Source organism: Pinus tabuliformis, chromosome 5_2 (assembly GCF_031772625.1).
Source record: "Pinus tabuliformis cultivar Carrire ecotype Pingquan chromosome 5_2, CPIR1, whole genome shotgun sequence".
Taxonomy (NCBI): Eukaryota; Viridiplantae; Streptophyta; class Pinopsida; order Pinales; family Pinaceae; genus Pinus; species Pinus tabuliformis.
Window position 1 is genome coordinate 468,261,666 of NC_142306.1, and position 15,200 is coordinate 468,276,865.

Here is a 15,200-nt window from a genome sequence, read left to right on the forward strand (position 1 = left end):
GAACCAAACCTAACGCAAAATGATCATCAATACAAAGTGGGCCTAGTGGGGCCAACATGTCATTTTTTACATGGCAATCCCACATGAATACCACATAGCAATAGTAAGACGGTGTGGAACCATATTATGCTGAGGTGGAACCTCACCATTTCCAAATGTGTGCCCTTGTAACACATGCAATGTACAATGGAATGAGCGGTGGGGGTGTAGTAGTGGCGACAGCTATTATGAAAAATTTCGTCTATCGAACTCATTAATGAACAAGACCAGTTTTGGGTTGTCGCCCCAACACTCGTCACAAGCCGCAATGCCTTACACATGGGGGCAAGGGTAGTAACTACAATTGATGGGAATATTCCTGAGTGTCAGGGCATTCAACTGACAAGACTACCCACCACTATTGGTCCTACCTTATCTTATTAGGTGCTCTTCTTTTCGCAACGTGATCGCAAGCATGGCTCAATCAACGACCCACATTCATTCAAGGCCCACAAGTCTACCATGGTTTAACAAGAAGGATCGGGGGGTTAGATGTTGGAACTCTCGCCGCAGGGCCCTCATTTAAGGTATTACTTATGAATGATGCAACGATGGTGTGGGCCCAATATGGACTAATCTATGGCCTCGGTTCACCGAGGAGCCCCCCTGATCTACTATGACTTAACGAGTAGGATCTGAAACGAGAAACCACAACAACAAAAACCACATTGCTTTTTGGTGGAAACCTAAACAAGTGGAACTTTGCCCATCTCTTGCCACTCTCCACTCTTTTCCCATTTGGTTAATCTTCTAACATTGTGAGCAGTGATGCAACTGAGTGGCATGACATGAACCTGGCCCAACAGATCCCACCAAGTTGACCTGTCAGGGTTATATGGAAGCCTCGAGAATGCCATGTGGACAGCATGATGACGCGGCCTCTTCTAATTGGCCAAAACTTCAAATAGGTAACTTTCAATTCAAGAATTAGATCCAGATAAAATATATATACCGAGATAGTACAAAGGGGTGGAAGGGGTTGTTACATCAAAAACCCTAACTTCCTTGAACCATATCTTTGAAACTATAGCGAACCAAGATTTAAAAATTGAACCAAAGATTGCCTGAAATGTCTTCTCAATCTTCTCCAAGTTTTGACATCTGAAACCTCCTAGAAAAAAAGTTAATAGCAAAAATTCCATGATGATTTGTTTGAAGTAGCAAAACCCAAGGGTCATGAGCTATGATGCCAAATGTTATGATTCTTGTGCCTTGAAAATGATAAGAAACCAATAATTACATTCTTCGAAGGAGAAACCTCCTTTTACAATAAATACAATGAACAAGACAATAGTTGATGATACTAAGACTATGATCCGGATTGGATTATTATATTGATTGTCATCCATCTCGATGCATTTGAAGTGGAAAAAGTGGAGGGATCATCTCACGAGACAATTTTTACCAGCAAGACTCAGTTTGACAAAACAGACTCTAAAACCTTCCCAGAGTGTTTTGAGGCATCAAACGACGTTTTTTGGGTGTAAAACTTTATCGCCTTAACACTACACCATTTCATGTTGTTCTTCATTGAGATCTTTCCAAGACGCAAGAAGTGTGTCAATTGAAGTCTGTATGCAAGAATTTTGCCACTCATAAGTTGACATCCCTGTTTTCACACCTATAATTCGGGAGGATATTGCGTCAGCCTCCATTATTCATGGAAAGGGGGCTAGCCACGTAATTATGATGTAAAAGACTCTAAAAGGGTCTATATTGTAACTCTAGTTAAAAGTTGATGTAGCCAAACTTAATCACTAATAGGCTATTGATTTGTGTTATCACCAGGCCACTAGGAGGAAGAGGCATTCCATTCTTTCGAGAGCATTTTGTTCCATAGTTGAGCAAAGATAGCCAGGAGAGATAGGGGGTAGAACACACACAGAGGATATGTGCACTGTAGCAATCCACAGGCCACAAGTATTACTCCTTTGTACCTGCAGCCATATTTCCAAACAGAAAAGAGAGTGACGTGACCTCAACTTCCACCTGGGTTTTCTCTTGAAAGGGTTTCCAAAAGCATATTTTGTGTCTTATGTGTGTGAGCTTATTTTGTTGTTCTCTACTTTTCTGCATAATTTACATTCACATGCATGCACTAATTACAATGAAATCTACAGATTTAGAAATTAAATAAAATTGTAATAGTATAAAAATTCAGAATTTTAATATATTATTATCAGATCTATTGTGACAAATTGTCTAGTAGAATATCCACGACAGTTTATGGATTAGAATGTCTCCTTAGTATATAAATATGAGACAAAGGATATAATACAATAACATGGGACCATGAAGGGTTCTCGCCCCCCATAATAATATAATAATAGAAATGTAATCACTCAATATTTAGGGCTTAATAAGGGATTTTTGGGTTAACATAGGGTTGATATAGACCTTAACAAGATTAGATATTGACAAACCTTGATGTGAAAGGATCCTTAATATTAACAGATCTTGACCAATACGTTGATTGCTAGAGACTACCACTAATTACCATACATGTGGACTTAAAATAAGTGAGTGCAGTTGTAGAGCAACATGGGATCCAATTTCATCAATCTTAGTGTGGCAAAGCCTTTTCTTCTTGCAACATGCGAGGAGGTATCAGCAAATTTCAATTAGAAACATAAAAGATCAAACATGATACTGTGATCAATTAAAAGAAAGGAAAATATACACCTAGTTGGTTGAGCTAAGAAGGATAGAGAAGCATAAATAAGAGATGAGACATGAACAAGAGATGAAACATTTGGAGTCAAAGAAGGATAAGAAGACAAGGCCATCTTAAAATGATTTAAATTTTATTTTGCACTAGTAATTTGTCTTGCAAATCCAAACAATACCTATGCAACTTTAACCCTTGCTCTAAAAATGTTGCCAACACCTACGGAATTTAAATGACATCTAATTATCCATCAAACAAAATCCATGTTTTTGGGCATCTGATGTAGTAATTAGATCTTTGAAAAACTTGATCGCTTATAATAAAACTCCTTTCAAGAAAAGCCAATGAAATAGGCTATAACAGTTAGTTGAGGTTATCTATCTACCTTTAAAAATTTTGTCGGACGGGATTTCATTACAAGATAACTTGCCACATGGAAACTCTGCTTGTATATTTCCCCAGATGCATCTCATCAATATCGTCCCTATACTCTATCACAATGACATGTAAGGTGTTTGTGAAACTTACGAGGCCATCCTTTGTGACCATTGTGTACCAGCCCTAATGTTGGATCTCCCGTTGCAAGGCCCTCATTAAAGGGTACTACTTATGAATGGTGCAACTATGGTGTGGGCCCAATATGGGTCCGATCTACAGCCTTGGTTCACCCAAAGCCCCCTGTTCTGCTATGACTTAACGAGGGGCGTTTGAAACGAGAGACCACCACAACAAAAACCACATTGGTTTTTGGTGGAAACTTAACCCAATGGAACTCTGCCCATCGATAATCACCCTCCACTCTTTCCTCATTTGGATGATGTTATAATGTTGTGGGCAACAATGCAACTGAGTGGCATGACATGGACCTGCCCGATAGATCCCACAACATTGACTTGTCAGGTTTACATGGAGGCCTCGAGGATGCAATGTGGATAGCATGATGATGCGGCCTTTCCTAATTGGCCAAAACTTCAAATAGATAAATTTCAATTTGAGAATCAAATCAAGATAAAATTTATATCCTGAGATAGTACAAAGGGGTGGGAGGGGTTGTTACATCGAAAACCCTAACTTCCTTGAACCATATCTTTGAAACTATAGGGAACCAAGATTTAAAAATTGAAACAAATGTCAAAGATTGCTGGAATTGTCTTCTCATTCTTCTCCAAGTTTTGACATCTGAAACCTCCTAGAAAAAAATTACAGCAAAAATGTCATTATGACTTGTTTGAAGTAGCAAAACCCTAGGGTCACAAGCTCTGATACCAAATGTTATGATTCTTGCAACTTGAAAATGATAAAAAACCAATAATTGCAGCCCTCTTCGAAGGAGAAACCTCCTTCTACAATAAATACAAGGAACAAGACAATATTTGATGATCCTAAGACTATGTCTCCTTAGTATATATATATAGGAGACAAAGAGTACAACTACAATAACATAGGACCATGAGGGGTTCTAACCTCCATAACAATACAACAATAAAAATGTAATCACTCAATATTTAGAGTTTAATAAGTGATTTCTAGGTTAACATGGGGTTGATATAACCCTTAACAAGATTAGATATCGACAAATTGTGATGTGTAAGGATCCTTGATATTAACATATGTTGATCAATATGTTGATTGCTAGAGACTTTCCCACTAATTGTGGCTTATCAGCTTTTAGGTGTCGGGTACACTACATTTTAAGAACAAATTTCCGTTCCTATAGACTGACAATAAGTGAGTGCAGTTGCAGAGCAGCTTGTGATCCAATTTCATCACTCTTAATGTGGCAAAGCCTTTTCTTCTTGCAGCATGCAAGGATATTTCAACAAATTTCACATAGAAACTCTACTCATATATTTCCCCAGACGCATCCCATCAATATTGTCCCTATACATCACAATACATGTGAGGTGACTATGAAACTTATGAGGCCATCCTTTGTGACTTATTGTGTACCAGCCCTAGCCAAAAACAAAGTAATAAATAATAACAAGATGTAAAATTAATTTTCTAAGCATTGAAGCAATGTTCTCAAGTTGGTAATAATTTTTACGATAACTAGCAATCAGATTTTTTAATTTTACTTTTTTAACACTTAAAATTAAATAAGATAAAAGTTGTCAATTGTTATACATAACCAATTAAACCAAAGGAATATATATATATATATATATATATATCCAATTTTACATAAACTCTAGTAAACTTAAAAAAAAAAAAAAAATTAATTGTCAACTAGTTCAATTCAAACTAATAACAACTAATTTGACTGATGAATAATTACAGTATACTCGCTAAACACAAGTATGATAATATGAAAACATCTTGAAAGAAAACTTCAATTTAACAAATCATAAAAATGAGGTTTTAAGCATAAGTTTTTTATGCACTGCCTAATTAGAAGCACTAGATTAACAGCGCAGTCAAATAATCTATGTTTCCTTTCACTTGCATGTAAGGAATTTGATACTAACGTATTCCGAATGCAAACGCTGGCCAATAAATGTCGAAAATATCTACAAAATCGAATTGACTGGGTACTTGCAAAGAAGCCAAAAATTTTAAAATACATGAAGGAAGAATTTGTGTAACAAGCCATCCCAATATTACAGCAATAGTAGAGATCATATAAATATATTACTCATCTCCAGCAGAGAAAAGAACTGGATAATCAGAACCTGAAAAATCAGTCCTCGGATAATTGAATTTGTCCCCATTCATAAGGGCAAGTCCCATCATTTTAAAAAAACATGAAAGGAAAAATTTGTGTAGCAAACCATCCCAATAGGAGAGATATCATATAACGTATTACTCATTTACATAAGAGAGCAGAACTGGATAATCAGAGCTGAAAAAATCAGTCCTTGGGTAATTCAATTTGTCCCCATTCCTATCTCAAGTCCCATCATTTTCAGAGACAATGCTTTCTCGCTTTCCAGTGAAAACCACAAAAACATGATGAATCGCAATATTCTTTCCCAGAGGTTCACAGCACTTACTGTGCGTTTTAATGAAGGACTTGGCTGTTATCATCCACGAAGCTCAGTGAGGTTGTAATCTTACCTTTTTCTCCGCTTCTCCCTAATACTCTTTTCCCATTCCTTTTTAAACTTTTGATATAGGAACAAAGCTGCACGAGCATCTTCAACCTACAAATAATCAAATAACACTGTAAGATAACCAAGAAATGTATATAGAGAGCCCATTCCTTTTTAAACTTTTGATATAGGAACAAAGCTGCACGAGCATCTTCAACCTACAAATAATCAAATAACACTGAAGATAACCAAGAAATGTATCTAGAGCAATGGGGCGTATGAAACATAATTTTTGGAGTTTTATTCGTACAAGGGTTAAAAGGAGCTATGCATACCATAAGATTACAAAGGCAATATAAAAGAAAGCTTTACATTTTCTCCCCTCTTTGTGCCAGTCAAAATCTACATCAAACTTACGTAGCAAAAACTACACATACGAAATTCAAATCACATCATTGTTTATTATTCTTGAAAAAAGGAAATACATGGAGAACTTCAAACTCTACCCTTCAGCCACTGCTCCCTCTCTTTCGAAAAACTAAATTAATAGAACCTATACCCCCTGCTTTCTTCTTTATAGACTAGGATGCACAACAGCACCTTAACTGAAATAAACATAAACCATAGATCTATTCCTGGCCTTTAAATCAATGCCCTCAAAGTGAAATAACTATTTCTAGGAAGGTTTGCCCACTAGAGCAGAGTGCAAGTATTCATGCATGCATCTCTGTCATAGGGATCTGCGCCCTATATAATGTGGGAAACTTCCCACATTCAAAGCACCCAAACTAACTTCATGTAACTACTAACCAAGAAAACTCATAAATAGAACTGAACTGCTAAATATACAAAAAGCATATAAACTGACGGTGGAGCATGCATGCCAAAAGTATGCATGTGCCCTCTATCTGTGTCTCCATAAATATTCTTGAGCCCTCAATCCTACTGTACAGAACAGTTGGTGGAGAGTGTACTTCTGCCACTCCAATTAAGAACTTTTGACTGTACTCTTTGACTGTTTTTGAGGTTGAATATTCCAAGGATCGGTTGACTCTATTTAACTGAGACTTTGACTTATTTCTGGGTTGTTGACTGCAGGTTCACCGCAAGTCAAACCTGTGACATTGACCGAAGATTTCAGAGGTTCATTGAGTGAGGTTTGACTCTTCCACAAACTGAAATTCGCCTTTACTCTTGCAAATCAGACTTTGACCAGAATTGACTATTTCTCTCTCTTCGTTGACTGATTTGACTTGACATTTAAGAAGTCAAAAAGTTTGGAATCTTGTTGGAATATTTTGATGTACTATTGATGCACTGCATTTCTCTCTCATAAGGAAAGATTGGTTGGTTTCTCCCCTTGTGAGTTTTTCCCTAGCCGTGAGCCTAATTTCTAGTGTCTCTTGTCTCATGTTTCATTGTTCATTGTGATATCTATCGCGCTATTGATGAAAGTGAATGGTTGAAGTTTTTCATGTATAACCAATGTTATCAGAACCAGACCAAAACCAGTAAAAAAACCAGACCAAAAAAACGATCAGCCAAAAACACATAAAATATTCAAATTTTAAAGAAAACCACATATATTCATATGCATCCATCTTAATCCAAAGTATTTATACATAAATAAGCAAAGGTTCTCATTTATAGAGCATGTAAGGGTACACAACCAAAATAACATCAATTGCAATCCATCTTTCAACCAAAAATCTAAATTACCAGGATTCGGATCCGCCAGTTTTTTGAAAAACCAGGATCCGGAAACGTCAAGGAAACGGCAAGTACATGCAAATATAAAATATTTTAAAATTTTAAATTTAAAGTTATATAAATAAAAAAAAAAGCATATGCTAATTTTTAAATATATAATTTTTACATACAGTAAATAATTATTATATAAATAATTTCAAACTTAATATATCATTTATAAATATTAATTAAATTTATATAAAAATAAAAAAATAAAAAATTTATGTGAATTTTTAAATATATAACTCCAATATAATACTTTAAAAATAATTATTAATTTAATTATAATAAAATTAATACATTATTTATATATATTTAAACATTAATTATTAGTTATAATATTTATATTAAGCAAATTATTAACCTTACTTTTAAAACTTGAAAAAAAAAACCTTTAAAATTGATTAAAATAAAAATTATTTTTAAACTTTATAATATCTAAATAACTTCTTACTTTTTAAACTTTAAAAATATCTAAATAAAAATTTAGATTTTAAACTTTAGAAATATGTAAATAAAAATTTAGATTTTAAATTTCAAAATAAACTTTAAAATATCTGAATAAATATGAGAGGATTATAAACTTCACGTAACCTCGTGCCGAAAAAAAAGAACTTCACGTAACCTGCATTAAACTTTAAGGTTTATAATGTTTTGTATTAAACCTTAAATATGGTCAAATAACATAAAATAATAAATTGGCATTGGCAGACTCCCTAGTTTATTTTCACGAACGTGGATTCATTGATCCGTTTCTTATCATTCCTTAATTGGCTTGCGCGGATGATTAAATTTTCTGTTTTGGAATTTTGTTTTGACATTTGCTGCAGATTTGTGCATTGACCTTGACGGCTTTTTACCCGAGAGAAGCTGGACCGAATGGAAGTTTATTCGCATTGACCTTGACGTTTTTTTACCCGAGAGAAGCTGGACCGAATGGAAGTTTATTCGCAGACGCCAATTCATTAATCCATTTCTTATCATTCCTTAATTGGCTTGCGTCTGGATGATTAAATTTTCTGTTTTCGAATTTTGCTCTGACATTTGCTGCAGATTTGTGCGTTGGCGTTGATGGTTTTTTACCCGAGAAAAGCTGAACGGAACGGATCTTTGTGGATCCGGATCCGAATCTGTCTCTGATCCGGGGATCTGCTGATCCAGCCATTAGACTTGACGGATCCAGCAACATAGCCAAAAATACATCAAAAAACAAGAATGAGATGGTCTCTAACATCCAATTAAAATCATGCTACAACAAATACCTACATATCATCAAAATATTTGCTTACATTCGGATCTTCGTCATCAATATCACCCTCTAAGCATTAAAATAAGATTAAAAAATGCTTAGCAAGTCAATTCAAGATTTCGTTTGAGTGATGGGTAAATTTTTAGTAGGATCGTGATACAGGAGTTCAACAATCAATGCCACTAACATCAAGGTACATAGAGGGATTGGTGCTCTTGATTAAACGCTAGTTCAATACCACCATCACACATTATAAAATCCAATGGAAACATTGCAATCCCCCAAATCCTGAAAAACTGTTAAGTCTGCTGAATTTTGAGTAAGATCTAAAATTCTACTTTCTCCATATGAAATCCAATGAGGTCGAAACCACTCTCAAACATCTTGAGTCATTTCATTGTAATGTTGATGAATGAAAATGAAAGATAAAGGAGAATGTCACTTTTACTTTAGGAATCTAACATTACCATGAATTGCATAGCAATAGTAAGGGCCATAGGCTTCAATATTAGGCACTTATTATGGGCTACTGCCCAGCTAAAACAAAAATTAAAAGAAAAAAAAAAGAAAAATAAACTGCACTTGTTGCGTTCTACATGGATTTTCTATACCAAGCCGGCAAAAACTATTCAAGTCATCAGTTTGAACTGGTTTTTGCCTCAAAATGGCTGGACCGGTTTGAACCGGCTAGTTCGGTTTGAACCTGATAACACTGTGTATAACTAGTTAATGATTGGAATGTTATAAGAAGACTAATTATATCATTAGAAGTAGTTAGCAATTTTGAAAAACTATACTAACCTTGATTGCACTAGAGAATCAACATGGTATCAGAGCTTTAGTGAAGGGAAAGAGTTGAGACCATCTTGAAGAACATTGAGAAGCACTTTGAAGTGTTTGGGATTCTACCTTCAATTTTTGATCATCCATCTTCATCATGAATTCCTTCATGAAGGCAAAAAACAAGCTTGAAGGAGCTACTAATTATAAGGCATGGAAGGCTAGGATTGACCTAGTACTTGCAAGGCACAAGATTTTGGCCATTGTTACAGGAAAGGTTACTAAACCATCTGACCAAGCAAGAAAAGAAATTTTCAAGAAGATGACATCTTGGCTAGAATCATCATTATAATCTATTATGGATCATCTAATTCTCTATATTGTTGATCATCAATCTTCCAAGGAGATGTATGATACCATTATTGGATTGTACACTATCAACAACATCAATCAATCTATAAATTTAAGGGGTCAACTTTGCAATATCAAGATGACAAAGAATGATATTGTGGCATCATACTTCATTAGAATTTCTCAAATAAGAGATCAACTCAAAGCCATTAGTGAAGAATTATCCGACAAAGAATTGGTAATTGTGGCTTTCCTAGATCGTGGGATCCTTTTGCATCAAGCATCTATGGAAGAGAAAATGCACCTTCATTCAATAAGCTATGTGTTGGTTGCACACAAGAAGAATCAAGACTCCTTTCCATAGACCAGATTGAAGATCCAAGTGAAGAAGCTTTTGTAGTTCGCTCTAAGAGTAATAGAAGAATATATTTAGGACTATTTCAAAGAAGTTCTGGTACAAGAGCTAATTCAAGACCTACTCCTAGATCTGCTCCAAAAAGGGAAACTACTCCACAAAGAGGACCTCCTCCACCCTCTCAAGATGCAAGAGACAGAAGAAATCTGACAAATGTTCAATGTTATTGTTGCCAAACTGTTCTAGCGGCTACAACCACCCTCCAAAATTTTGCCTTAGCTTCATTTTGGAGCCTCCCTACCAACCTTTCACAACAACATGTCTTGCCTTGTAAAGTACACACGCTTTAGTGATTTTCTTGCAGAATGACAGCCTGTCCATCAAAGCTTGTTGCATCCCCCTCATAGGTTGTTTCTCCGGACTTGTTCCAGCTACAGGCTGAGCAGCTCCCTCAAGAAATTGTGCAACTCTAGAGGGCAACCAGCCTTCCCTCCAGAAATTGTGCAATTTCATTTGGCAGCCTGCTGGGATCCAGAATTGTGCAAATCCGCTGTCACTGTTCACTGAGAAAATTGTGCAATTCCTCCCAGCAGGGTTGTTCAACCCATAAATTGCGCAATTCTGGGTAGCATTCAACTACTCTGCCCAGAAATTGCGCAAACCACTGGGTAGCTAGCCCAGCTCCCTCCCAGAAATGCGCATCGTTTCCTCCCAGCTGAGCAGACTGTTGCATGTGCAGTTGGGTTGGCCGGTTCCACCCGGGACCAAGAAAACTTGACTTGCATGAATGGGCTGCTTTTTCCCAAAGTAGCAAAAAGAAACATGCAAAAAGCATCCCTAGAGTTTAGGAAGCTATTTTCAGCAACTGGAGGTTACATGCAAAGATCGTTTTAGAATCTTTCCTCCAAGCGTCGTTTTTTCCTAGATTGCACATCATGAGCCCCAAACTTATTTATTCGACACTTCAAAGCTCACTTATTCACATCGATCTTCGAGCTCCAACATCCCACAGCACATCCAGGACTCTTCGACACATCCAGCTCAGCTATTCATGGGCAAGTCGCCTTAACCTGTCTTTTGCAGCATTTCTGTCGCTTTTTGTGTTTTCGGTTGTGTAAGTGTTGTTTGATTTCTATGAATGTTTGTTGTCGTTTACATGCATACTAGCTTGTACTAGCACCGTTTCAGTTTTCTTTCGCATTTCACTGTTGTCGCATGCGTGAAACTGTTTTGCATGAACCGTCGCCGATTCGGCGACTCGCTTCACCCACATGCTTGTTGTTCCGTTTTCTCAATGTTTCATTCACTGTTTGCATGCACGATCATTCACTCCTGCTTACATTCAGTATCGCCATGCAATCACATTCACATTTGCTTTCAGTGACCCGTCGACAGGTCTAGGTAGTCTTGGCCCAGACTCTGCCTCACCAAGACAGCGTTGCGCAATCCTGAGAGGGAAAGCTTTGTCTTCCTCTCAGGAAATGCACATTTTTGCCCAGTGATTGTCCTCTAATATTTCATTATGCAATTCTGAGGGACAATGACTGCTGGCCTAGAAAATTGCACACTGCAGTCACTGGGCCTGCAACCACTGCCAGCTGAAATTGCGCATTGCGCAGTTCCAGTCGCCAACAGGCCAGCCTAGATTGCGCATTGCGCAATTCCAGCAGCCAGCCAACCTCTCCAGACAGCCCAAACTACCTTTTGCACAGTTCTTGCAGCCAGTCTCCCAGCCTCCCTAAAAAAATTGCGCAATGCTTGCCAGTCAATCCCCAGGTATGTTGCATGTCGTTCCTCAAATTTTCTTTAATTTTCACTGACAGATTTCTTGCCATGCATGTCGCTTTGTCTTCAGATCTAGCAGGTGTCTGTCCGCCTCTTAGCAGTTCAGGGTCAATTGCCTCCAAGAGATCAGGATCAAAGGACACTGACGGAAGTGCAACTGGAGCAGCAGTTGAGCAACTGTCTACAAGTCTGTCGATCTATGAAGATATCAAGTTGATTGTAGGCAAGGACATCAAGCATAAATGGCAAGAGGAAAATGATGCATTTGTAGGCACATTTGGGGAAGACCTCAAAGACCGCCAAGTCTATGTGAACATCCACAAATCTGACTTGTACCTGATTGCATGCAAATATCCCGTGCTCCCATGCACGGACATGATACTTTGGATTTCTCGCACACTGATCCTGAGACGATGGCATTGAGTAGTGTCAGCGAGACGAAGATCGCTACCTTCAGGGCTCAGGATTATGATGACATGTATCAGATGTCGTAGTCTGTGATCATCATGGAGACTCCCTTCATCATTCCCAACAGCAATGCCAACTCTAGAGACATTTTGAAGAACTGGGTGAAGGAGTTGGCTAAATTCAAGATGACACCCAACCAGGTCTACAAGACGAAGATACTGCGGAAGGCGTATCAATACTTGGTCATCTTTGCATGTCGACTGTATGGCCAAGAAAGCACGGAAACCTTCCCACAGAGTTGGGTGATCGCGTTGGACCAACTGGCCAGAGAAGGCAAAGCATGCAACTGGTCCGACATGTTGGCTCATCAGCTGAAGGAACAGGTAACAAGGGCTCAACAGCCACCCAAAGGTATGCAAGTAGAAATCTACATGTCCGCTTACATCTTGGATGCAATCTGTGCCCGTCAGGAGTTCCCAGGCTTGAAGTGGGCATGGACACTGACGAAGACTGCTATGAACACTTATTGTAAGATGTTGTTTGAATGCAGCTTCAAAGGAGTTATCACACAGTTGTCTGATCATTTTGTCACCCCGGTTTACAAGATGATATTCAAACAAGATCCACCTTGCATGTCGAAGGAAACAATGGAGGCATTGATTGACATAGTTGATTGGTATGCCTCACTGTCTGGCACCTTCATACGGATGTACAGCGCAGAGAAGCCTCTGCATGTTCTACCGAAGTTTTCCTTGGACAAGCTCGTCAAGCATGCAGATGTTGAAGTAGAGCAGATGAAGAAGTATCCAATCAACCTCCGAAGTTACATGACCCGCACTGTCTTGTGAAAGATCACTGCGCAAAAATATAGTTCAACTGGATCCACGGGGCATGTCATTGGGTGGAGAAAGATCCATGGAGATATTGTTACAACTCCTCCAGACTCAATGAACCGGTCGGCCTCGTTGTGGAATGGATAGCGAAGCAGCGTGAAGCAACATCTCGGAGAGCACGAGAAGTAGAAGCAGCAATAGAGGTAAACATACCAGTGCGCGACAAGGGCAAGAGGAAGATTGTCGACCGCATGGAGGAAGAGAAAAGCTGCAAGTTCTGAGCAGACCCACTTGTGCAGAAAGCAGCTTTGGCCATAGAGGCGAAGAGGCAACAGCGCAACAAGAGAAACGCGCAAAGGCAGAGAGAGAAACGAAAAATGGAGGAAACAGAGAAGGAGTTGCATGAGTTGAAGGAGCAACTCCGGAAGGAACAGGAGCAACGCAAATAGGAGAAGGAAGCGCAGCAGGAATAGGTACAGCATGGGCCACAACTTGTATAGACAGATGAAACTGCACCTATACAGGTAGTAGACTCATCAGAACAGACAGGGTGAACCATCGCAGGAGCAGGACTTCGCTTGGGAGATAGAGCAAGCATTTGAATAGATGGTTACGGATATGGAGCAATAGGAGTTAGAGCAAGACATCGACCTCATGCCTCATCACCAAGAGGTCAACCCACCAGCGTCATCGCATCCAGGAGCAAGTCCCAGGCGACCAAGGAGACACAGAGATCCTTGGAGATCAACCAGAAGGAGAGATGCACAACATCTCCTTTGACGAGTCTCAACATAGAGTTGTGCAATCTCGCAGAGTGTCAACTCCAAAGGATCATACGTCTCCTACGCAGTTTGAGGAATGAGTAATTGTGTCTGACATGCGCAAACATCCAACAGCATTGGCCGATGCTACTAGAGCATATGTCGAAGCCACTAGCTTGAGTGTTCGCTTCCTAATAGCTGAGAACGAGCGAATGGCTAAGGAGTTATAGACAATGAAGCAAGGAGGAGAATTGGTTACATCATCCACCTGAGCAGAATTGAAGAAGGCAATACTGGATGAAGTATTGTCCCTTGACAAAAGTCATGCGGGCATTGTATTCCAAGTTTGGTACCGTGCATAAGGCAGTCGTCCATCTCAACAGATGGCAATAGCGATGTGCTAGAAGAGCACGTATCTTGTCAAGCATGCATGCTAATGTTGATTACATGTAAACATGGATGATGAGATAGAAGGGAGCCCCGCTGCACTTGCCTAAGATGATGAAGCCCATAGTGGTCGAGATGAAGGCATACATCCAGAGTCAGATCGAGAATTATAAAGAGCTCTCGCAGCTCATCACTAGTTTAAAGGCTTCCCATGCACATGTATTCAAGAGTATGGATGTTGTTGTGCGCGCACATGCGATCCCATCTATTGGGACACTCACCCAAGCGAAGACAAAGGCACAGGTCCGACTAGAGCTTGACTCATACTTTGACGAGTTGATGCGCATAGCCACCAGCCCAGACTTGTCCATCAATGCAGACACCATGCACAAGTATGTTGTTGGTCTGGCCGCACTCAAGACAAAGATGTGCATGCTATCAGACGAGTTGGACAGAGGAGCCCGAGCAGTGTACCTGAATGCTATGGAGGCAAGAGTCAGGTTCCAGAAAGATGTCACCTTAGAGTACACGGACACCATCGTGAACTATCGATCTTGGCATCAATTCGCTACTATCGATCACCATGAGAATGTCGAAGAGTTGGTCTTCCAACAGTTGTCTGAGTCATAGTGATGTCTTACATGGCTTGCTCAAGCCATTTTGTCTCACATGTGTACATGTGCATTGTAATGTAATGTCTTGTCCAGTGTAAGTTCAAGTGTCGACAGTGGATGTAACAGTCATGGTGTAGGTGAAGAGTCATGAGGGTAGATGAACTGTCACAAAGGGGAATGTCAAGGCCC

General features: G+C 38.9%; 1 protein-coding gene across 1 annotated transcript in view; it reads right to left on the reverse strand.

Moving 5' to 3' along the window:
• Positions 1-5,497: 5,497 nt before the first annotated feature.
• The window catches only part of LOC149159683 (Polynucleotidyl transferase, ribonuclease H-like superfamily protein), a 206,908-nt gene continuing 197,205 nt past the window's right edge, over positions 5,498-15,200 (reverse strand). The window contains exon 9 of the mRNA XM_089436539.1: positions 5,498-5,850. Coding sequence (XP_089292665.1) covers positions 5,761-5,850 — 90 coding nt within the window. The 3' untranslated portion in view covers positions 5,498-5,760. The remainder of the gene's footprint in view (positions 5,851-15,200) is intronic.